This window comes from Struthio camelus, chromosome W, assembly GCF_040807025.1.
Source record: "Struthio camelus isolate bStrCam1 chromosome W, bStrCam1.hap1, whole genome shotgun sequence".
Taxonomy (NCBI): domain Eukaryota; kingdom Metazoa; phylum Chordata; class Aves; order Struthioniformes; family Struthionidae; genus Struthio; species Struthio camelus.
Window position 1 is genome coordinate 39,040,703 of NC_090981.1, and position 26,313 is coordinate 39,067,015.

The following is a 26,313-nucleotide window of genomic DNA, read 5'->3' on the forward strand; positions in this document are numbered from 1 at the left end:
GGGGACACGATTATCCTCTATAACTCGACAGAGAAATAATAGTATCAAGGGACAAACGTCAGCAAGAAAAAAGAATTATTCAAGTTAAAGGCAATGCTGGCAAAAATAAATATGTACAAACTGGCCAAGGAACAATTTAGGCTAGATATTAGAATCAGACTTCTAACAAAGTCGTGACGTTCTGAGGCAACCTTCCAGTAGGAGCACTGGGGACAAGAGGATTAAATAAATTTTGGGACAAGGTTTAAGAGGGACCTGAAAATACTCTATTACATCCTTTTTTTTTTTAAAGTTTATGACTCATTAGCATTCTGTATTCTACGGTATTCATTTTCATTCAAATTTCACATACCCTCTTACATTTCTAAGACAGAAATATGCACATCAGAGAATTGCATGTTGAAACATAAAGGTTTGTAACCTCTTTCCATAAAATTCCACATCTACAAAGCACAAGTTCCTGCAATTTCATTCTGTTCAGAGCTGGAGGGGACAAGAAACCAGACAGAGCTGGTGTGAGTCCCAGGGTTCAATAAGCACTTTGAAACATATTCACTAAGTAAAGACTTTTAAATGTCTCCAAAAAATGCAGGTGTGCAAATTACTCCTGATACAGACAGGATTATGTTTCCAGTATCCCCTCAACCACTGTTAAACAACACCCCCACAAGCATTTTTCAGCCCATAAAAGGTTTATGAGCTGAAAAGTTCTTTCGGGTTTTTTTTCAGCTGCTAATCCATTACCTTCCAGCAAAAGCATCATAGCTCGCCACTACAATACACAGGAGCTATTAGGACATAACAGAGCACAAAGTGGTAAGTTTTACCTCTTTGTAATGAAAGGCAGAACTCCTGTGTCCTGTTTGATGCAATGGAAAATCGCTAGTATGGTAACATATCACAGTGCAGGGCTATCTAGCTTTCTCATTTTGACAGTACTGTCCTGAGCCAAAGGGAACAGCATGTTGATCCACACAAGTGAATGAAGTCCCAAGCACTTTCTGTTATGAAACAGGCGCATGTTCCTTTTTATAACAAAAAAGAGATGTTTCTCCATGTACAAATGTATTTTCCTCATTAATCTGAACACCTGTCCTAGGTCTGCTCATGTGCCATAAGCTGTCAGAAACAGCATGCTTTATATTCTTCTTAATTTGTGCACCTGCCTCACATTTGCTCACATGGCAGCATATGGATCGTTTGTACAACACATATTCTAACAGAAAACTGCTGTATTCTTACACAAATAAGTAGCTTAATCCATTCAGCTATATGTTACTATATGTTCTTTCTTATGAACACTTGAGTGCATTTGCCAAAATGTAAGATAATGAGCATGAGCTACAGCCAGATCCCGAATTACTTCTGTTTCCGTGAGCAATATTTTATGCTTAAAAGTAAATGAAACTTCATTTATGGAAGTTTTAATTGACTACAAGCAAACATTTGAGAAGCTAGGAGTATAACTCTTTAACTCTTAGTGGTATAAGAAAAGAAGTCCTTCAGGAGAAACTCTTTCTGGCTGCCCCATTAAATAATTTTAAGTGTACGTTGTATTTAAAAAGCAAATGTATTTAACACCAACTTTGAGGTATATATTGCACTATCTAGGACTAATCTGAAAGGTCTAGGACAGCCTAAGATCCTTGCCGGTATACGTAATTGAATTTAACCCTGTCAACATTCAACATCTTTCAACTGTGGCTTGAGTCTAAAATAATAACAAAGAATAATATCCCCTACATTCCATACATCCATAACACATTCCATACATTCATAACACATTCCATCTAAAGACTTCAAAGCGCTTCAACAAAGTCAGCACCAGTTTAGTGAGGGTTTGAGAGGAAGAAGAAAGGCGCAAGAAATGCTTCCCAAGTTTACTTCTCTCGGGTCCTGGCCCCAGGCACAGTCACTAGACTTGGAATAGCAAAGGGCTATACTCTGCTCCACTTCACTTCACCAGGACTTAAGACATCCCACAGACCATGGAGAGAGTCATATGCTATGTGTGATACACGCGGCCCTGCTTGCTGAGAACTGCTAAAACAGCCTGCTTCTCTCAAAACTCCTTTAGTTTGGCATGACCCCTGTTTTCCATATGGAGCATAAAATATTGCTCTTAACTAACAAAGCCTAACAGCCCCTCTACAGAGCACTTTCTCTACAGATGGTAAATGGAGCTGCAGAGAGTAATATTCAGTTGTATTAGCATAACAGTAAGTTTTCACTGTAATTAAGGGATATGGCTGATAGGAAACAAAATATGATACTCCATTGAGATCTGCTTTATAATAAACTGTTGCTTCTAGCAAAAACTGAATAACAAGGGAGGGAGGAAAGGTTAAAAAAAAATCGCACAGATATGTCCAACACTACTGCATACACAAGAAGGAAAATATTATATCCATTTATATAGAGCAACTTTTATACAGCAAGCCTCTCCATTCTAATTCCTATGTACAACAGCTATTATTTGAAGGGCGTAGTATGCAAGTTGTCATTTTTTAGCATGCATTTTTGGACTCTTGGCTTCAAAATCATGAAGGTCTTTGCTTATATTTTTCACTGGTTATGATATTTAGGAATGCTAAGCTATCTTGAAAATACGCCAAGGCAAAGGAGGAAAAACTCTTGTTTACCAGAGAGCTGTAATGAGGAAAACAATTTCTTATTCCCATTTAGCTGAGAACTAAAAGTCAAAGGTAGTTCCTGGATGACTGAATCAACTTTCAAACCAAGGACGATGGAGTAAAAAGTTGAACTATGTCCTAGTGAAGGACATGTATTAGTAATATTTGCCAAATCCATTCCTCTTCACCACCTTCTATATACATTTTCTTCAGCACAAATAAAAGCTTATATACTGAGGAACAATGAAGTGAAAATGTGTGTGATAGGATTTTTCAGATGCAGTCTTTCATCTCTCCAGAAAGAACAGACAAGAAAACACTAATCCGAATCCTCAGACAGAATAAATCTTTGGCAGCTCTAACTTAACTTGTGGTAAGTAGGTTTAGGGTGGCTTTTCTCTGCAGATAGCTAAAATTGGAGGAAATTCTACTGTCAGGTTCTGAAAACAAAGGAATAAAGAAAATTCCTTTGTGACCTTGCACTAAATACATGATAAAGCTCCATGTGTTTTAGGAGAAGTGAGAGACCGCCATTTAGGGAATTTCATAATATTTCAAGAAAAAAAAATCTCATTTTTTAAATATGTGATACAATAAATCACTCCTAAAGGCAGAATTTGAAAACTGTATAGCTTTAACTCTGCATATAAACACCCACAAACCTATAAACACATACACTTGCACATATGCATGCATAGCTTTAGAAAGTTTGTGAAGACACAGAAGGTAAACCTCGAAGAAAGTCTATCCTGAGGACTAAATCACCCAAGCGAGAGCAAGCATAGCTATGCATTGATCCACTGTCCTTTAGATAGTCAAGTTTGGAATAACAACTAACAGAATCACAATATCCCCACTGTTCTGAGGAAAACGTAGAACAAAGTACCCTTGATAGATACGCTGAGATCTTGAAATATATACCTTGTACACTATTGGAAGAAAATATAGTTTCCACACACTCCCAAACCACCCAACTTCCTCCCATCTACCTGGAACATATAGCTGCTCAATTCAATCTACTCTCCCGCACACAATAAACTGTAGTGTAACCTAACAACGTAACACGGGAAACTAGTTCACTACTGTACAGTCCAACTATTAATTATTAAGCTGAACCAATCAAATACCCACAGCTACAAAAGTATTCAATTACTTAACTCTAGTCTTCAGAAGTTACTTTCTATTCCGATTTATCAGACTGTCTCATTTATTTGTGACTTCCCATACACTGGCAACATATATAACTTCAGCCAAAATAATGATAAAGTATCCCAGAAACAAAAATAGTGTTTAAATATAAAAAGAGTAGAACTATTATTTTCTGAAATAGAAGGTTAAGACACCACTGGTATAACTTGTGCAATTATACATCTTGTAAATATAAAGTAGGATAATAAGCATAAAGTAAATAAAGATACAAAACCTAGCATGAAGGGTTCAGTAATGATACAGCAGATCTCAAGGGATCTACTACTGCCTTCTGATTTTTGAAAATAACTCTGCTAAGCACAATGCAACTCCTGACAAAATCAATCAAAAGACTTGCATAAATTATGATATCTGTGTAAGTCTTTTAGAGACATGGAAGTTGTGGTCTAGAATTAATGAGAAAACACCTTGTTCTATAACCATTCAAAATCACCCTATATAGTTATGACATATAAGACATACACAATGCATTTTTACTGTGTTTTTTCCAAAAAGAAAATAATAATCATAAAAAAATTAAACAGAATATAATGTTCAACTAAATATTTTGAGCTTTACCTTTTTTGTCAGTTTTCTTATCTCATTTTTAAAAATAAGGGTTTATCAAGAGATCTTAAATAATGGTCAGTTGACAGGCTTCTTTAATTTGAAACTGCATAGCCTTCAGCTATTGCATTACAGAGACATATTCATCGTAAAACTCAACTGTTCCTTGCTACTTCAGCAGTTTCTGTTCTGGATACCCATGGAATTGAAGCTGCGTACACATATACAGTGCCATCAGCTAAAAAATATGATGAAACTGTTCAAATTATGTCAATTTGCATCACAGATGCTATAAAACAGTAAAAAAAATATTATGATATTCTACAAAAACCTGCAAAAATACTTCTCCCAAGCCACAGGAGATACATCTGTTGACATAACAAAATGTCTTAACCTTTTTTAGCTGACTACACTGTAAATGGCATTGTTAATAGCTACAGACTAATGGAATGTTAAAATAATCTAGTGCTTCATTTAAGACTAGTAATGCATGGAATGGAAGCTGTGAAATTAAAATGCTTGTTTCACAGATAGCTGAAGTTAAATCAATAACTTGACAACATCATTAAGAAAGCAGGAATATAACCATCATGACTCTTAATAGGAAATACAACAGCATTTCATATTCATTCTTACATAAAAAGGGAATCTGGCTCCAAACCATATATATTACACATTTCTAAACGTTTTTTAACGGATAGAAAAATAGACCTACCAAAATTTAGTAAGTTGCTGTCTAGATAAAACTTGGTACTTTGCATGCTTCAGTGATCCAAGAAACACCTCCAGTATATTCTAAAATACACCAGTTTGTTATGATAAATTGTCCATTGTGCTGGACTGTAGATCTAAAAGGCAAAATCTTACCTGTATCATTGCCTGTGATTTGAATAACATACAATCTTATGTCAGTTCCACTATCAGGGGATGAAGTAGAAGGAGAGACCTCTTGAGGTTGTAAAGCCTCTGTGGCCTCCTTCACTTTGGGTGGCGCAGTAGGTCGTGCAACTGCAGTAGCAGTTGATGATGTGAAAAATTCATTATCAATTTCTGGTTCTGACATCCTTCCTGCCAGATCATCATCAGTAGTGGCTTTACTGGGAGAAATAGATTCATCAATTATTACGATGTCACTACTTGTTACTGCCTCGTCATCCTCAAGAATGATACGTGGTGACTTTGGGGTAACAAAAGGTTTGGATGATGAAGTAGGCTGAATTTTGTCTATAGCACTAATGGAAAAGGCAGTTACATCACTGAAGATTGTCTTTTCTGTTGCATTTGCTGAAAACGTAACTGGTTCAATTTCTTCAGGTTCTTCTGATACTCCTGAACCTTCCAGAGTATGGCTTGGAGAAGCTGCCAATGTCAAAAGAGTAATGCTTTCTGCAGTAGAATGACCTGTTGGCACTGTATGAGGGGGCAACATAGATTCCCAACTCATTACGCTGCTGTCCTCTTCTCTGACAGGAGCTCCTCTACTTTCATCAGCTTTTGCTTGGGTACTTGCAGTTACAGGCATCACTTCAGTGGTCTTTTCCTCTTGATCAGTAGCAGTTGCAGCTTTGGAAGTCACTGTGAGGTGCAAGGTTGCAGTGCTAGCTTCGACAGGTCCTAGAACTCTCCTATAATCCGTCGGCTTTGCTGCAGGCACTGACACTTCTGTTGCTGGATATATCTCGTCATAGGCTGAACCTGTCTCATCCTGTTTCTCTTGAACAGTTGATTGAGATGATTCAGATTCTGATGTTGTCTTTTCTTGATGTATTTGGACAGATGTCACAGGTAGGGTCGAATCTGTGGAAGTATCTGGTTCTATATCTTGATCTTTTGTAGAGGGTTCCTCTAGAAATACTTCACTATCTTTTGCAGTTGGTTCTGTTGCTTCTGTATGAATGACACCATAAAAAGGGGTCTGGTCAATAATCTGCATATCTCTAGTGAGCTCACTTTCTACAGTAACTGGAACTATGGATGCATCATGCTCTTTCTGTGCAACTGTAGTACCTGTCTTTATTACATCTGTAAATATTATGGATTCCTTTGTTCCTACAAAGCCAACTGATGGTGTTCCTTCTGTATCTTGAAGAGTTGCCAGTGATTCCTCCTCAGTTACTGTTGCAATGCTTGTCTGGTCTTCCTCGGTCACTGTGTATTCTGAAACCTCCATCTCAGTAGAGACTTCTTCATCAGCATGTGTTGCCACTGATTTCTCAGTAGCTTCTCTTTGTTCAACTTCTGGTGTAGGAATGGATGTTTTCAAAATATACCCTAATGTTTCATATCCTTCGTGTTCAGTGACCTCCATGACTGTGGGCATAGCAGTTGCTAATTCAGTATCACCTGAGGACCTAAAAGGCTTTAATGTTGTACTACCGTCATCCACTGACATTTTGGATACTGTCATCCGTTCCGAATCTGAAGAGCTGCTTGTGGGGAAAACACTTGTAATATCTTTACTTTGATCAAAATCAGCTGATACAGCTTCTTCATCATCTTTTGTTTCCATTGGCTCAATGCTTATCTTAATTTCATCTCTTACTGCTGAACCTGGAGCTCCTGGATGCTTTGTATGTTCCATAATTTGCCCTGGAGATGATGTAGGCTCCATTCCAGATACATCATCTTCTGTACCTAACTCATTTATTCTCTTAATATGAGATGACTCTTCTGTTATGTACTCCTGATCCTTTTCTGTCAGGAGCCATGTGCTGGAACCTGGAGAAGTGGCTGTGAACTTCTCACTTGCAAAACGTCCTTCAGATTCTGCTGTAACAGAAGCAGGAATGACTGTTGTGCCATAAGGGATCATAACATCTATTGTTCGCGCGTCTGGCTCCTCTGTTTTTTCCTGTTCCTTTAAAATGGCTGATCCTTCTGTTTGTTGAGATGAGTGAGTGATGGACGTGATGCCCTCTCCAATGCTTTGTGGGAAAGTAGTACCTCCCAAGAGAGTGATGACTTCAGATCCTGTCTGATTACCAGCTGATAGAGAAAAAGATATAGGTATTCCAGATGACATGGTAGGCTGCACATCTTTCAAGTCCTCTCTGCTTCCTTCAGCTGATGCCTCATTATCATTAAATAGAGTTGCAGAGGAACTAAATTTAACTGATAGAGTTGACTCATCTACTATAGAAAATTGTCTAGTGGTTACCACATGCTCATCTGAGATCGTCTCTGAAACAGCAGGAACATCTGATTCTGGGATGCTACTAGTAACCATGCCAGAAATTCTATCAGGCATAACAGTGTACATGCTTTCACTGCCCTCCCCCTCTGTAGTAAGATCATATTGGTCAGTGAATAAAGCTTTGGGGATTACAACAGTTGTAAGTTTCTTGTCAGATTTTGCTTCCATTGATTTTTTTGTGGGTTCTTTTGTTGACTGGGTACCAAAATAGTTTTTCTCTTTTGTTAGTGAAACTGTAGTCCCTGTCCTGGGAAACCCTCTCTGTGAAGTTGGTACCAAGCTGGCTGTAGATGTCATCATAGGACCCACTTCTATTTGTTCAGTCTGATTATCAGCATCATGCTTTTTTGAATCTCCTGTTTCAATATCTTCCCAAGAACCAGCGGAACTCTTAGCTACAGTTGTGCTATCCTGAAAAATGACAGAGGTCAAGAAAGCGTCCTCAGTGCTTTCAGACCTACCTTGTTCCTCAGGCAATTCTGCTTCAGAGTAAGTGGGCTCCAGTTCCAAAGCTGCAGATGTGCTCTCTGTTAAGCTAGGTGAAACATCATATTGAGTCCTTCCCAGGGTATCGTAAGTGCTTATTTCACCATCTGTGACAGTCTGAGGTAGAAGGGTGGTTAACTTAATGTTCTCCATAAGCACCTCCATTTCCCTTTTTTCCTCAACCAGGTCAGCAGTTATTTCTGTATCTTCTGCAGTCTCTAGGGTTGTTTTCTCCAAATCAGGGACCTCTGTTTTGGTGACAGTCACTTCAGTAACTGAAGCATCAAAAACAGGAGGTTTAAGAGTAACTTTAGCAGATGATGGTTTCACACTATCTGACACAGTTTTCAGAGATGAACCCAGCTTAACAGTTGTAGACTCTGGTATGATTTTTTTACCTTAAAAAAAAGGAAAAAGAAAGAGAAAACATGTTAAGGAATCATTTAGTAACAGCATAAACAAATGTTATTTTAATTCAATCTGAATGTTCCTAGCAAAAACTAAATGCTACAATGAGAAAAAGTACAAAGGCCAAATGCTTTAAACAGCTGCTTAGAATACAGTAGAGCTGGGAATGACATCATAAAATACCACATTACAATGCTGCAGAACATCCAACTCGCGTGATTTTCAGTTAGAGACTAAATGAGAACAGTAGCAGTATTCTTCTTATTTATTATTTACATAATTACCCCTAGAAGTCCTAATACTATATGTGCACCCATTAGATAGCTAAATAATGATCAGATAGCAAAAAACATTTATTTCTTGATGTCATGAATGAGTAGTACTGCAAATCTGTGGGTTTTCTCCAAGGCTTACTATAGCATACATCTCAACTACATAGAGGGAATGAAATACCAGTTTAGTTTATTTTCAGCACATAATTACAAATTTGCAAAGGGGGCACTCACAGGAGTGAGAGCATGCTTCAGCAAAAGAAACAAACATGCCATGAGAAAATACTGTACTACAATGCTGCAAGACTTGCTGCCATATGTTTAAATTATACTCAGAGAAGTTTAGATTATGGGGAAAGGTGAGAACAGTAAACCCTAAGATTATAAACTTAGTGCTATAATGATGTTGATCTTACTTCAAAGGTATACATTTGAACTTTCTTCACCCACAAAAGTTTTTCTATGGGAAAGTTGCACATGAAAAGATAGAATATTGAACCCTGTGAACTATGAGAACAAGGGGGTTACTAAGTAACTGTCCTTGATCCACAAAAGAGGCAAAGTAAAGCCTTTCCAGTAGATCCAGCTGCCATGGTTTAAAGAATCCTGCTCCTTATCCACTCCTTCTGCCAAAGATTTCCACCCTATATGAGAAGGAAATGCGTGCCAACACCATTCCACTGCAAAGCCTGGTGTCTGACTTTAATTTAGTGATAAAGGTGAGTTTATGCTAAGAAACCAGGATTTACTCAGGAAAAGTCCCGAGCCAAAGCATCTTCCCTTTGGCCAATTCTTCTAACAGGTCAATAATCTTCAGAAGGGTAATAGGAATAGATAGGTGGAAGACGCTAACATCTTAAATCAGTACTCTTGGTTGCTAAGTGATTGAGAGTCAAAAGCCTTACGTGGAAGTGAGTCAAGAGCAAAATATGGTCCTTTAAATCATGCCAAGCATATGAAGAACACATTAAACAGGTTTTTTGCACATCAGGACTAACTACTCACCAGACCAATACAACTACATGTACAGCTTATTTCAAAAAAAAAATTGCTAAACATATAATTGGGCAATTATATGTTACTCTAACAGTTAGTTAGAATATTTCATAAGACAACCTTGAAGCCAAAAGCTCAATCAGGTGCAAGTTAATAGAGATGAGGAAAACTCTACTCAGTGTAAAGTATGAATAACAATCCAGAGAAAAAGTGAGTTCTGAAATCAGATTTTTACTGCCTAACTTACAGGCATGAAGATGTTCTAAATGATGGCCTCAGTCTTTATTGACTGGAGATTTAAGGAAAACAGGGAAAATGAGAGCATTTAAGCATGTGAGCAAAGAAGAGGAAGAAAATGGGAGAATTTTAGAAAGACTCAACTGTAGCTTTGTAATTGTGTAATGACATTTTATACTCAAGCATACCCAGCATATATACACAAATCAGTTATTTTCACACTCCCATGTCTAATTAGGTACCCCTTTGATATTTGTAGATATGGATTCTGCATGCATAAGTTAGGGTCACTCAAATATTTGTTTAGTTTCACACACCAAACTTTGAAAATGTCACCTTTGCAGGCAAGCTATTTGATTTTATCCTGAAGTAGACAGAAGTGGCTTGTCAGACTCTGGCTGTTTAGAATTTCTGGAAGAATGGGTAGGCTTATAGAGTAGGAAAATGGGGGGAAAGAATTGGTATTTCAGCTTCTTTGAATAAGGAGTGAAAGTGAAAAGGTAATTATGAAGGTAAAAAATTGCTATGGTTAAAAGTGTTGGTATTCTTTCCCAGAAGAAAAGGGAATGGATTCTTTTTCCTACCATATGTTGAATCTTTAGTTGTGGTTTTATAGAGAAGATTTAGCTATTTATACACTCTTTCTTGCAGGCTTATGCATTCAGTTGAGCAAGGAGATCTCACAAAAATCTCACTTCTTAAGATCTCAGAAAGGAAAGCACAGCCTAAAACAAATGATTTTAAATTTTAGGGTGATAAGACCTAAAACGGATTATTATTACTCTTTACAATACCTGTGTTATTTGAGTGTGAGACAGTGTTCACACAACTAAAAAATAATAAATCACTACGCTTTAATTTTTTTTTCATTTCCAAGTGCATGAGTGTGGCGTAAACCAATGAGTTTCACTTCATAACTAGGGAGTTAAGTGTGTACACTAGTAAGTTAACACTGTTCTACTGACTGGCAGTGATTTGTTATGCTGTGATAACTGAAATTTTTTCCAGTTGTGTGACCATCTCCTAGTCATTGTATTTCTACAAAAGAATTTACAGATTTGTCTTACAGCTCTTTTTTATGCAAAGTGGAAAGCAGAGACCATAGTCCTATATTATCCCTTCTATCCACAAAATGAGTTTCCTTAATGCAGATGGACTTTGTTTTGAAGCAAACCTCAGTTACTCGTTCAGTTAACAGATTTCAAGTGAAAGTGAAGATTCCTGTTCAAAAAAAAATCAGCATCTAATATTCTATAGCAAAGCTAGACAAAAATGAGGGCATAAGAGCAGGTTTTAGAATCTATGAAGAAAAAGCTAATTTTGTTTCATCACTACTGGTTACTTGTGTATGTGTATTCATAACTGTTTAGGTAACTTCCCAGTTTCCAAGAAGATGTTTGGAAGTCCCAGAGGTTCACAGATTTATGCCTGAGATGCAGTTACTTGTTATTTATCACTCATTATCTGATAATTTCTTAATAAAATAAGTATCCATTTATGAAGAAAATCAGAGCAAATACCAAGTGCATTTGATTCAACAAATACTCATTTGTACACTAATTTAAGAAAAGTATTTACTTTTAAAGAGTTCATCAGCAAACAACCAAATTTTCTCCTGTGCAAACTGACATAGGTCTGGTAATATCCAAAGAGCTGTTCTGGCTAAAATTGACTTTCAAGATAACTAGAACTGTGCTGTCACAAATAGGAGATACAAGATTCTTCATATATTTCATTAAGTTTGCAAACTTTTTTGAGTGGATCAAAAAAAAGATGCTGCTTCTTCATGGAGAAATCTATCAACATTCTTTTTTTTAGTGTGGGAAAACAAAAATCCTTAAGGCTTTTTTGAATAGGCTGGATGTCAGTTTTAACTGTTATCTTCTCCACTCAGCTGTGTTCCATTACTGTAGGCCTTGCATCATGCCTGCAGTATGTTATCTCCTTTGTCCTTCTTCTGATGCAAGACATGAGGCAGATTTTCCTAATAAAATTTGTCAATCTATTAGCAGCAAGAAAGTAAGTTAGCTCACCAGCAGCTGGCTTTATCAAAGACTATCTTGTATTTTCTTATTGATTCTTTCTATGTCGTGAACAACCTGAACGAAGTTGCTTTTGGATGGAGTATGTGGTTTTGTAAAGATATTATATTTTTTCATTCTCTGTTTATACGCTTTTACTATATAGCCTTTTTTCCCCTTTTTTCCCACCGTTGTTTAAACAGGGATTTAAATTAATGGAGCAATATGAAAACTTAATCTTTCTTCAAGGAAAGCACATTATACAACCTGAGAGTACAGGCTTTGACTTTGAGGATACCAAATAAGGATTTTAATTTGAACTGTGCTGTTTAATAATACTTTCAGTATATCTAAATATACTTTGCGGAGGAGAAAATACTTACTTTAAAGCTTATATATATGACATATAATAGATATATATACATTTTCAGGATAACCAATTCCACAAAATTTTTAGGCATGCGTCTAACGGGAACCACCTAAACAGTTCCTTTTCCCTCAACATCATTGCTTGTGTGCTTACATTCAGGTACATACTTAAGCATCTGGATGGACATAGACCCTACAGTTAGAAAATGAATTATTCTGAGTCATTGCCAATACCAAAGACATCTGAAAACTGTTTTAAATCAGAGCAAAACCTAGAAATAATGAATTCTTTCTGTGAATCATAAAGACAAAAGAAATTCTTCCAAAATATCAGTTAGCATAAGAATAGAGAGTCAAAATTAATCGTTCAATATCTTCCAGCCCATTTTGAGCATGATGACCATTTTGATTCCTAACTGCATTGTATCCTTTGTGGTGAAGGCGAGGCAGAGGAAAGGTAACACACACATGCACAAACAACTGTCTTTTAAAAGATAAAGGAAGACCAAGTGTGGGGGAAGAGACTCACTGCCAACCCTGGAACTGCTGGGCACAGCAGGAGCACTTTCCAGTGTGGGAAGTCTGTCGGAGGGGACTCTAGGATTGCCTCTAACTGCATGGGAGAATGCAAGGTATACGTTAAGGAACAGTGGCCATCTACAACTCCGGTATAGGTAGTCTAAGGAAGCAAATTGAACTTCCCCTTGGTCCCTCTTATGGAAAAAAAGGATGTCTGGAAAGGAAGAGAAATATTGAAATGTTCACCTACATTAACAGGTTTGTTTGATGGCTTAATTTTTATATACTTCTAACTGTTCATTACTGTTTATTGCTTTCAGTTTGTTCTCTATCCCTTCCCTACTACCCACCCTGGCAGGGCAGACAACCTTGAAAGTTCCTGTGTCTCAAAGTTATGCCAGTGGGAGTTTAAATTACTGCCAGAACCTCCCAAACTAGAAAAGTGGTCAAACCAGACCAGAAAATAAATGCCGATCCTCCAGGCTACAGATTGAGCCAGAAACCTCTCATTATTACACACTCATTCACTCAGTTCAGGAAGCAGCAAGGTGGACAAAGGGTGTGGAGTTTTGTTCAGAACTTATGAGATGTGTGATGGCATAAGAAAGATTCAGGTTCAGATACTCCAGCTACAAGATTTTCCCTCTAACTCCAAGCATATAGTCTCACTTATCCATACTGTGCATTGAGATCAAAACAAGAGCCAAATGCAATGAGAGAAAAAAAAGAAAAGAATAATCTAAATTCAGTGACCTTTGCCATTTACAAATGTGTGCAAAATCAGAGGAACTGAATAGAATTCTTAAAAAAAAAAATTAAAAGCTAACGATCTATGCTATTTGTAAGGAAAAGCTTAAAAAAGGAAAGAAAAGTTATGCATCCTCTTCATACCGTCATCCAAAGTTATTTTCTTCCAGCAAAGAAAACAGTTGAGGTAGCACCTCTATTAGTTCTGTGATCACAAATACTCTTCATGAAACCACTTGCTTTTTCATAATATCTTTAGTCAGATAGTTAAAAGGGGAGGAATGTGTTACTCCGGTTTTCGCCACATGTAAGTGCAGTTCTGTGAACTACCTCTCAATAAATGAACAATATTAAAAGCAGTACTCTTTCCACATTATTAAGAATAAAACTGCAAAAGAGGACAGAGAAGAGGTGGGCTTCTTTAGTCAGCCCTTTCTACAGAAATCTGTATCCCAGCACCAAATAGAAGTAGCAATCTTTGTTTCCTGACCAAGGAAACAGATGGAAGAATAAAGAGAGTCAAGACTGTCACTCAGCTCAGGAGCTGACATGAAAAATTTTGCTGCTTTGCTCTCTCTACCTAATGTGGGAGGGAATAAATTATCTGTATGTCCCATGAGCCGTACACAGTTCCCACAGTAGTAAGCATATGTATTACAGAAAAGATTAATTATTTTCCTTCTTTGCTTAAATACATATCAAGCTTGATCATATAAGGATCAAGCTTTACATCTTCACTTTGTTGCTCCTAATCCCTTCCTTATTTTCTGATCCTTCCAGTGATCTAAATGAATGAAAATGCCTTCAGCCGTGTCCTCTTCATTTTCACCTTTCCATGTGTTTATGATCTTTACGCTCAGGGACTGTTCTTCAAGAACCCGCTGTTGATTCACTCAGGCAGAGGCAAGTTCACATCCTTTGTCGAGAGATGCGTATCTTCCTGAAGCTATACTTCTGAGGCACTGACAAGTTTCTCCAAATACATTTATTGCTAGGTAAAGTTTAGAGGACCAGGGAATCGATTGCTAATTCATGTTGTCTGTGTTTATACTTCATAGAGTATTTAACATGTCAAGCTTTACTAACCTAACCATCACCTCCTCCTCCTTACAAGGGTGAGGTATTTTGTTTAAGTCCTCCTCTAAGTTTGTAGCATATGGTACATGATTGGCTGAAGAGGATTCAGACCTTCTTGCTCATTTTCGGCATGGTCTGAATAACTTTCCATAATCCCTTCACAATGTGACCAAGGTAGAGTGAGAAAAGAAACATGCTGGAAGCTGTTATTCTGCACGTCCTTTGTAATGTTTGCCTCTTGCTATAAAGCCAGCAGAGAGCTTTAGGGATTTATTCAACCTGCACTTTATCCAAGATATTACTGGAGATCTTTCCAGCTATGTAGGTCTTGCTAAACTGCATTTCTCAGAGAAGCACAGAGATCTATCTTCTTAGCAAAATAATAAAAGCCAGAGAATTGTTACGTGAAGGTAGCTGCCTCACTAAAGCAGATTAAGCATTCACCTTCACATAGGAGAAAGGAAGCACGAGCAGAGCTAACAGCCTGCAGTTAGTTTCATGACCCTGAGATGCTTGCCTACGCTAAGGTATTTTGCCCATTCTGATACTGGACTGAGATGACAAAATGGTGAAATGCATTGGCTAGGTTCAGTACTCTGCTGTGCTGCTTCTAAGTTAAATTTTCTTTGTTCTTTTCCTTAAGACTGTTTGCTTTACAGTCTAGCTCCCTGGGTTTCGTCTTGTCTGATGTCTTCAGTATTCTGTGGTCATTCCAAAACTGATCAAAAAATCCATAGATATGCCCATAATACAGTCATCAGGCTGACATCAGGCTGGAAATATTTCTCTCCTCCAGGAAGTGGCTGGGACATGTAGCTACTGATGGTTGTTGTGGAGGAGACAGAACTGCCTAGTTATCGAAAGTTTTCCAAACTAAGTCACATGCAGCAAAGGGGAAAAGACAACATTCTCTGCCAAATTTTGGAGCTATGCTTAAAAATCCTAGTCTTTCTGTTACCAGATAAGTGAAGTACAATCAATGGTTTCTAGGCAATAGCTTTGCAGCCATGATGGCTGATGCTGTAGGACCTCCCAAAGGAGGGGCTCTTTTCTCTTTCCCCACTCCAAAGTCCTCCAGAGAAGAACAGTGCTTGCAAGCTGCCTTACACTACCATATCGCACAAATAAGCTGAAACACTCCTACTCAAACTGACAGTGCTGTCAGAAATAGAAGGTTTGGGATGACGGGCTTTTGAGGGGGCAGGGAAGAGGTTTGCACAGAGACAACTATTTTTCATGTCCATCTAACAAAGGTTTGTCCTGTTACATACTACGAAAGCTGTTGCTTCCTATGTTTCTTCTACCAAAAATATGCTCTGATTCTGAGCTTTAGACAGACAAAGCACCAAACAGCCCCTCAGTCACAAGGAGAGGATGCCTTGAAGTCACCCTTGACGTGCCTTTGTTGAAAAAATCAAAACAATGTCAACTTCATTCAGTGAATGAATACACGGGACAACGTGTCTTAGAACTGGAATTTTCCAATTTCCAGCTAAAATGAAATCATAAATCTAAACCAAAATGGCAAAACCAAACAGAAACAACAAAGCTGCAGGAAACAGAAAGTCAAAATGAAAGAGCAAATCTGAAAAAAAAAATGGTCAATCCAGAAAGAAATGAAGACAAAACGGTCAACATGTGTTTTGAGTCAGGCAAAAAATGTTTTGCTGAAAGGTTCGCCAAAGTCAATACAGGTCCATGAAAGTATTCGGCTTTAGCAAATCAGTGTTTCTCAGCAAAACATGGATTTATTTTTTAAAAAATCAAACACCTCTACTTATGAACAAGTTCATCCAGTTCACTTCTGTTACAAGTATTTAAAACAAAAACCTTATGCATTTTGACTAGTGCCTTTTATAGTGTAATCTAGTCTACAGACACTACAGTATAGAATGCCTACTGCAAAGCTTCTTGAAGTCAGTGGCAAGATTCCCACAAACTTCAGCATATCAAATCTTGAGAGACAGAGAGGGAGAGAGCATAAAAAAGAAAAATATTAAATAAATACTCATATCTCTATGCAGTGACTAGCCATTAAATAGATACTCATTAAAAGTGAAATAGCTTTTGGTGAAACAATGTTTTACTCTATTACAAATAAATATCATCAGTTTTCAGCAACTGTTCTTCTACAATTCTTTTTTTTTTTTTTTACTGAAGAAAAGTCCTATATTTTAACACTTCAAATACTTTTCTTCTGATTATGGTCCACAAGGAGGCTCAAGTACTTAATCATTGCCTAACTTGAAATTTTTTCAAGTCTCATCAGATACATCATTAGGTACATCTCAGAAAAAAAAAAAGAATTAAAGAGTCTCTGCAAGGAGAAAGTCTTGGAGGGATGAGATAAAAAAACATGACTAATGTTTTAGAATCTCAGAGCCATGTGGTTTCTGTAGAGTAAAAATATTTGTGATCAAAGTAATGGAGGTCTTTTATTTTTTTAGCAAGATTTTATATTTTAAATCACAGATTATTAGTCTAACCCTCTGTTACTTTCCAAAGGTCAGGATACTTTGTACAATGTGATTTTGTAATAGGCATAAAGTTGAAGTTAAAATCCTGAACTTGACTGTCCTACAGTTAAATATTGTCCAGGTTGCTTTTCTTATTGAAATTAATGTCTACTGCTTGGAACTTAAACGTACTGCTTGAGTTACTTTTTAATGTATTTTAATCTATATAATTCATTTTATAAGCCATTCAATTTTTCAAAATACAGATTAAGGTTTCTTCTAATTTAACCACAGTTTGAAATTAACATATTGAGATTTTCCATCAATGAGACTTTTAATCACAAAATAGGACTGAAGACTCTAAGCTGGATTGAAGAAGGAGATACCACCTTTGTAAATACAAGATCTGTTTTTGTAATGATTAAACCAGATACCTGTTTTGACACAGCTCTATTGTTTCAGCATACAGGAAAATTCTAGAGCTAGCCTCCTCCTTTCTAGGGCTGAGAGGCATTTGTTCTGGTGGACTTACTGAGAAAGCATAAAATGCCCTAGGATCAGTAGAAGTGACAGATATAGAAGCTTAATCATTGCCATTTGACTTCAAACTAAAGGCACAGCATGTGGCCATACCACTCTCGAAGCTGAGTTAATGGGAACTTCCCTAGCTTTCACACAGGAGGCAGAGGAAACTTTACTGGGACACAGTAAAAATGTGACATCACTGTTTGCAACTGTATGAAACATCTGTTCTGCAGACCTTCGGCATTGGTGCTACCTAAATAGCCAGCTTGATCTTGCCTTGCTCACAGAGGAACTCTGTGGTTTTCCCTTCAGCAGACCTCAATCCCATAAATTAATGTAATGATCTCCTTTTTTTATTCTTTTTCAGCAACAGGAAAAGCTCTTTGTTTGTTTGACTGGGTATTCAAGCAAGAAGAAAAACCTAACAATGTAATAAGAGATACCTAATGAGCATACTAAGAGCTATAAGCACTGTACTGCAGTTCTGTATAACGAATCAAGGTCTCTGGGAGGACTATTTTGTTGTCTGGCACTGTGGGAAAAGCTATATAAGGTGCTTCTTAACAAGCTTCGTGTTGAGTAAAAGCAGTCCGGGCTTAGGGATAGCGGACGTTCATGTGATACATTCCTGCACTGAAACTTTGAAACAGATTTGACTGGGAAGTTTCAGTAGAAACTTCCAGATGAAATATTGTTTGGAACAAGGACTTAAATTCAAGCTTCCTGCTATACTATAGCACCATTTTTTTTTCTTTCTCTCTCCTCTGCCCCAGAAAAGGGACTGGCTCCAACAGCAAAGAGTGACTCACTCTACAGTCGCTGCAGTTTGAGATGTGTAAGATCAAGATGCTAGAGAGTGAGTCTCGTTACTCACTACTTATATCAATCTTTTACTAAAGGAAATGAAGAATTATAGCGAGATCCTGAGCGCCTTCTGAGAGGGAGAGAGAGAGCTTTCAGTAACTTCTGAAATATGTGGCGCACAGGCACCCTGAAGGAGGGCACATGGCTCTAAGTGTTACACTGTTGTGCTTCCATACACAAAAAGAGATGTATTTGGCAAAATCTGAGTCATCTAATTAGCAGCTTTTAAGTAACTCTAATGTAATGTTGACTGCAATTACAATTGCTAGAGAGCAGCCCTCTGTCTAACAATTTATGTTATTTTGTTTAGTCTTTTTTTTCTTATAAAAGGATCCAAAATAATAGATCGTCTACTTCTTGGGTTGCAAACTGATGAAATATTTATTCTCTGTGTATAAACGGCAAGACTTTGCAGAAGGGTACTTAGAAAAAAAGGCACCAACCAAATTCTTACGAGTGATGATTTAGGACACACAGTATGTCACTGAAAGTTGTTAAGTAAAACTTCCTGAAAGGACAGTTAAAGGGCACATTTTATTTGAAATAGATGAAATTCACTCACACAAATGGATTGGAAAGCTGAAATTTGCCCTAAGCAGACTAGATTATAGGCAAACTGAAAAGTTGCTATTTCAGTCTTTTGGAGGGATTGATGAATTTCATCCCCATCAGAGTCAATTTTACCTTTCACACTTAAAAATGATCATAACCAATTGAGGGGAGAGGCAAAAGGAGCAATATGACGAAATTTTACTCTGTAGATTAAGGCACAAACACCTGGACTTAACTAGCCCTTATTCCTGTATGCAGTTCCTTTCAAGTCCCTTACGACTGTTTCCACATGCAAAGTTTTGCAAGATCTAACCCACAAACAACGACAACAAAAAAATCCCTATTTTAAAATATTGTAGACAGGCACGTGTGAGAACATGGGGCACCTCCAGCTCCCACTGACACATTTCTGAAGTGAGAGCAGCTAGACTGTAACATTACACCAGGTGCCAGGATTTGCTTTCAGCAGCAAAGATTGAGCCTGCAGCGCTTGAGCTGAAAAGATCTGTAGCTACAGCTGGCTCATCATTCATAAAAACGGGGACAGTGTGGGTTGCACATTTCAAGCAGCTGTGACTTACAGTCACAGGATTGACTCCAAGAAAACTAGGTATTCTTATTAAAGACCAAGTCCGGAACTTTATCTCAATACAAGTACCCTTTACTCCTTACTGTCAATGATACTATTTGCAACCACAGGAATTTCACTGTACAGAGGCCTGCAGGGACACAGTAGAGTAGTCCAGCTTCCCTGTACTGCTGAGGAGGCTGCAAGTCTCAGGAAAGGAGGATGTTCAGCTGGGAAGAAATACTCTTAGGTGTGACTCACCTTCCAGCTAGTATCATAGTGTCCTCTTCCACCAAGAACACTTCTGCAACAGAGGGGATCTTAAAGGATAGAAATAAGGTGGTGGGAGTCTCTATTAGCAGACACACAGATAGCTGGGTTTGTGATGTCTGAGACGTCCACACAGCAATTTGCATGCTGGACATTATGAGATGCATGGATAGGTTATCTGGAGGTGTATGGGAAAAGCAAATAGTCATCACACAGAAACGTGGGATGCATGTTCTGGAAGGTGCTAGGCAGATGGGTCCAGGATCTCCAGGGACTGCCAGTTCCAGGGAGGCCTGAGAGGCAGGCAGGGATCTGGAACTGCAATGCACAGATGAGGTGATGATATTGTGAGGAGGAACCTAGGTATATTAGAAGCTGAGGAACCTCTGGGGACAAAAGGAACCTGCACAAGAAGGATAGGAGTGCACGATAACCTTAGCAGCGCCAGGCTGCTGGCACTGAAGATGTAAAAGGTTGCAGGGGAATATTTAAACTCCACGCCAGAGGAAAGCTGACAGGCATAGAAGAGAATCTGGTTTAGACTGATGCAATCTACCCAGCAGATGTGGCAAGTGCTCAATGTGCCTCTGAAAATACCAGGAGGGAAACAAGCAGCACAATCACAGTAAGAAAGGCAATTTAGACCATCCACAGTGCACATGTGAAATATTAAGTGATAGAGTGAGGGCAGAAATTAAAACTGCTTTAGAAGCCGAAAAAATTAGATGGGGGAAAATGCCTGGAATCAAATGACAGCCCCAAAGTAACAATCATCTGGGAGACTTGGAAATGGCCAGGCCTGTGCGCAGTCTGTAAGCAGTCTCTCTTATTGCAATCATTGGAAATAGAACAGCAGGCTAGATGATAGTCATTCATTTGATCCAGTATTTCTTCTTAAGGCATTTCTTCAGTTCCTATGTTAACTGACATCAAACAGAAGATAATAAGGTGCAATCAGCCAGACACTGAATAACTTACTATTCCACAGCCCCAAGTGTGGTGTGCTATTCTGCTTAAATACAGCAGCCTAGGCTGAAATCTTACCTTAAAATTTTGCTGTCTTTATCTGTCAATGTTTTTTAAGACTTTTTTTAAAAAGTTTGGCTTTTCTCCTTTTTTTGTAAAGTCATAGTGATAAACCAATTTTTAAAAACTCACGTGTGCCACAAAAGCTGAAACAAAGCATATATTAAACTAAACACTTTTCAGGGTTAGCATTTGTGAACATACTGAAAATTATAACTAAAAAAAGCTTACGTTCATAGCAGTAGGCATCAAACTTGCTATCTGGGTAAGGAAAGCCTGTTTGGTTCTCATAGCGATACAGGGTTCTCACCCCAAGTAAACCTCCTCCACACTGGGGCCTAGCCACAGACGCGGGATAACGAACACTTCCATCAGCCAACCAGCCATAGTTACACTGGTCAAAGCCATTCCTCCAGGCAACATACAGGTTCCCAACAGATGCAAGAACGCCATCTCTTTTCCGACATAATTCTTTAGCTTCTTCAAAGGTTAGCTTCTCAGGAACTGAAACATGAACCACTTCACCTGGGGGAAGAAAACACAAACGATGAAGACAGAGTATCACGTTCCATTATCCAGTCAATCTAGCTTCCCTCTTCCTGTCAACGTCCCCTAAGTTTTTTGGCCAAATTTTGCTTAAATATTTTTCTGCTTACAGTTTTGCTTAAGAATTTCATAGTCAGAAAACCAAATGGCTCAGATTTCACAATACAAAAATGTACCTACCTCAAAGCAGAAACATTTATACATGAACTTTATGTGACAAATTAGACTGTGGTTGGAGATGGAGTGTCTAGGCAGAGGTAACAGGAGCCTTGACGCTCCTCTGTGACCTGCATTGGAGTAGACTTTGCAACTCAACTGCACTCATCAAATCCAGTCCAATAGCATTTATTTTCTCAGTAAAACAAACCTACATCTGCAGGCCCCTTACCTGATGTTTTTAATCATCGCTAAAATCTCACTTGAGACACACATAAAAAACAAATATTCTTCACTAGCTGCTCCGAAGCAGCTTCTAATGTCTTATTGCCATTGGTTTTGATCTTGCCCAATGGTGAGGAAAAAAAATGACAGAAAGCACCTAACCTGTTGTGTGCACCAAACCCATATCTCCAGATGAAAAAGATGAATGAGCTAGAAAGCCCCTAGTATAGTTTAGCTTCCATAGAATAATAGTTTGCAAATAATAATCTTCTATTTGGACACTGAATCAAAATAAACAACACACTAAACAGCTTCCATTAGCACATCTTCCAAATTCAGTCACCATTATGCAGTTAGCTTACTTGGCCCATTGACCCACCAGAAGATTAGAAATAAAATCAAGGTGCTAATGTTCGTATCCTGGGAATGAAGTAGTAAACTGATTCCTTCCTAGTTTTTGCTCAGACTTCAGGTAGAAGTGATGGCACTTAAAATCCAGTTGTTTAGTTGAAGAAAACAGTATAAATTCAAAATATTTGTTATGAGATGTTCTCTTCTCCCACCCAGCATACTGCGGATCAGAACGCAATGGTTACTTTTGCTGTAGAGCTGCTAATTCACACTGGACGTGCAAACTGTCTCGCCTCTGTAGTTGTCTCAAGACAACCTAGCAAAAGGCAGACAGAGAGACTACATCACCCCAGGTAGTTTCATTCACATTACAGTTGTTTTGGGCTTGAAAGGTATGCAAGTGTGAAAGAAGGCAACGTGCCAATTTTCTTTTTCCTCCTAGGTAGAAACACTGATTTGTTATTACAGCTGTAATATCAATTCCATAGTGTAAGTTTCTTCATACATTTTGTAGGGTGTTTCTAACACAGAGGTAAAGTTACTGTAGCTCTTGAGGGACAGAGCATGTCTAGTGGGCACCTTTTAAGATAAGGAGAGTGAACAATCATTCACCCTCAAAAGTACTAAAATGTTTTATTCAGTTCTTCAGAGCACATAGATAATACACTTTTTATTACATGCTTCTTTGGAGGATAGCCTCCTCTTCATCAAGGGGGAGAGCTAGTATCATGGCCAATACAGAACAACAGACGGAGTTATCCACAATACTGTCCCACTGGCAGTATTGTGAATCAATGGAGCACGGACAGACCTGTGTAGAGCAGCCCACTCTCTTCCAATTATCCTCTCATGTGGCAGCTTTGATGTGTATGAAAATTAGTAGTTAAAATGATTGTGATTAGAAGGGAGTTAATTAGTCCAGTTAGACCTGAAAGTGAGAAAAGTAAGAAAACCAATGTATTTTAATGGTTTTCTAATAACAAAGGTGATAGACCAAAAAGTCAATACTGTCAAACAAGTCCACAACATCCCTTCTGGGAAAAACTTACTGAAAAGACAGGAAAATGGGTAAACAGAATAAGACTAACAGCAATGCAGTTCTTCCTTCAGCTAATCTGGGTCACTGTGTATAAGAAGCCAATCGTCTCCAAATGGAGTTTGTGCATAGCAACATTAAAGATAGGGGTATTTATGCCTCTGAGCTGATATCTGCACTGTTAAAGCAAGGAAACTTAGTGAACACTTATGTCTTGCTTCAGAATGCAGGGTTCAAACTGCACTCATATAAGAGAGACCAGTTTGCTGGAAAACTTACCCATAAGTTGCACAAGAGCATTTTATGTGGAAATCTGCCTTGAATTTGGCCTTGGAATATGCGTGTATATACAGTACTGATAATACTGTATGTTTGAAAGGTGGGTGGTATATCCTTTGTGCTAAATCTATCCTGCAGACCCAAGACCTAATTATTTCGTTCACCTTTCAAGTCAGCTGCTGTCATATAGATACCATCTTGGTCTAAAGTGTGTTTTAGCAGCAAAAACAAAATCATAAAAAGAAAAAGCATGTGTTTAAGAAAAAATAGAGGCTAACCAGAACACTCTAGCAAGCGAAGTCCAAAGCTGCATTCTTTGCCACCTATTTGACATATTAAAGAATTTTTTGGAATAAATACACAAAGAACGTGAAAAGGTGCCAGAGCAACCAGCGAAATACTTTTATTGTCATTCCAACGTACACTGAGTATAGTGTCATGCACTTTGGGAATGGTAACAGCAAAACAAAAAGTATAACTAAATTAAAACATGGCAGTTTGCAATTGCTCCAGTCAAGGAGTGTTTTGCTATGATTGCAGAACTCCTGTTTAAAAACAACCCAGCACAGTGCAAAAGTCAAATTCCAAAGAGCAGTCATTTACGCTAGGAGATATGATTTTGCATTTAGTCTGTCCAGTTCAAAAAGAAGTTAAAATTCTGTGTATTTGAATGTATACTTGATGTGCATAATAACTGTGGGGATGACATGTAAGAAACAAAGCAAAAGTTTAACAAAGGCTTTGCTATATAAACCTGAAAACAGTTAAAATTTGTCCAGTAGTTTTCCAAAATCACATTTAAAAAAAAAAATGAGAGAGAAAGAGAAAGATGATTTTTTATGTTGAGTATTTGGGAAGAGAACAGCACTCAAGACAATTCAAGCACAGGATAGCATCAATCTAATTTGCAGCAGCCCTAAGATATATGATAAGAGAGTTTGTACAGTCTTTCCTGCACTTCTCACCTGGAACAAACTGTGTTAGCACAGCAGACTTAGCACTTGAGGGATATGCTGGCCAATACCGCACACCAACAGTGAATCAGGACATACTGCTTGTATACAATAAGTGCAATCACGTAGGATCAGCAAGGATGCAAAAGGCCCTGTATTTCCTAAAGGCCTATACTATTGCAGAGGACATTCTGCAATCCACATCACCTCTCTGATTTGATTAATGCTAAGGCACTTGCTTTGCTAGCCACAAGTCTCTGGTCAGAAAGCCAGAGATAGCTACCAAATTATTGATGTTCTGGGTCCATGCTCTGAAAGGGATATGTAAATAATCCCTTACTTTTTCCCCTGCAGTTTTGTCCTCATAGCAATGCAGTGATTCTGTTTATAGCATGTGAAAAGAAGGATGGTCCTACTTCCCTGGAAACCTGGGTTTTTAATCTCATGGAGAGAAAAAGGACTTGGTTTCCAAGTCACACCATTCCACAGTTAGTCTGTGTACAAGCTGGGTAACAGAGTAGGAGGGAAATAACAGAAGAATGCATGTGAAGAAAGGTGCTGGTACTGAAAGGAAGAACACTGGGAATTTCCTCTGAGGAAGCCACATATTTGGGGAGAAATGCTGTTATATAGCTCAGGCTTTCAAGGCTTCAACCTCAAAACTGACAGAGGCTATCAAAAGGGCATGGGAAAAAGGACTTGTACTCCAATCCTGCCTTCCACTGTGTCAGTTATTATAGCTGAAACAGTCTGGCTCATTCAAAGTACCAAACAGAAGAGAATTTGACCCTTGTGCCGAAGCTTCCTTTAAGCAGCGTAAAAAGTCAACGGTGAAACTAACAAAATATATTTAATCCACGTAGTCTCTAAAAACAGCTCCTGTTTTGGAAGCACAATTGGTCTAAGCTCCGTATTTAGCAGGAGGATTACAATCCTATTACACTCTTACAGTGTCTTAATTATGACGTGTAAAAGCACCTCGATTTCCAAGTCAAAACTTTGGGAGTGTACCCCAAGGAAGTAAAGAGAAAACTTGTCTGGTTGATAAATGAAAGACACAGCCACCAACACCAAAGCTGAGAAAATCCAATCTTCTTTTGTGGTAAATACCATGTGCAATGTTTTTATAGCTGGAGTCCCCTCTGAATAACTCAGTAATAATATGCAGGCAAACCTCAGGGCTTAGACCAGCAGATGAAGAGAAACAAGTCCTGTAGTACCAGGGGGTGAAATGGAGACCGTGACAATGTTTAGACTGCAGGTTATAATGCAATGTCTATTATTCTTGGCCCCTGTTTAAAATCAAGTTTCAGGTTGATAGCCCAGCCTCAGCAGTCAGAGTATTCAAAGAATCCCTGGGATTTTCCTGTTATGTGTGTTTGTTTTAGTTAATTTAAAAAGACACCTGACTACAGGCGGGCTTTATCCCTCTCTTTCAAATACTTCAAGCCAGATGAAGGTGCCAATTTTTCTTCTCTTGAAGACAAAAGCTGATTCACTACAACCCCCAAGCAAGAAGCTTAAGATTTAGAGACTTATCAGCTGGTTTTATAGCAAGCTTCATTCCTTTGAAGGTGAACTCACTTATTCTGTCTCATCAGGAGACGTCTCCCTGAGTTGGGCATGTTGGTAGGTGTGAATATCACGATTCATACATCTTAAAAGCAAGCACAGAAATATGGGCAAGCTAGAACCACAGCCAGGAGTCAATACACAACATGTATTGACTAGGACAAAACTAATGAAGCTAGAAGTAGCCCTCCAGCACAGACCTCACCAGTAATTTCTTTTCC

General features: G+C 38.2%; 1 protein-coding gene across 3 annotated transcripts in view; it reads right to left on the reverse strand.

Moving 5' to 3' along the window:
* LOC104146479 (versican core protein) overlaps window positions 1–26,313 on the reverse strand; it is a 116,073-nt gene that overhangs the window by 50,546 nt on the left and 39,214 nt on the right. The window contains exons 6-9 of one of the 3 annotated variants that reach the window (XM_068924648.1): window positions 21,206–21,499; window positions 8,043–8,465; window positions 6,396–7,373; window positions 5,256–6,275 (exon numbers count right to left, since the gene is read on the reverse strand). In XM_068924648.1, coding sequence (XP_068780749.1) covers window positions 5,256–6,275; window positions 6,396–7,373; window positions 8,043–8,465; window positions 21,206–21,499 — 2,715 coding nt within the window. Of the gene's footprint in view, window positions 1–5,255; window positions 8,466–21,205; window positions 21,500–26,313 lie in introns of all 3 variants that reach the window. The other 2 variants (XM_068924647.1, XM_068924645.1) reach the window with 2 other exon arrangements.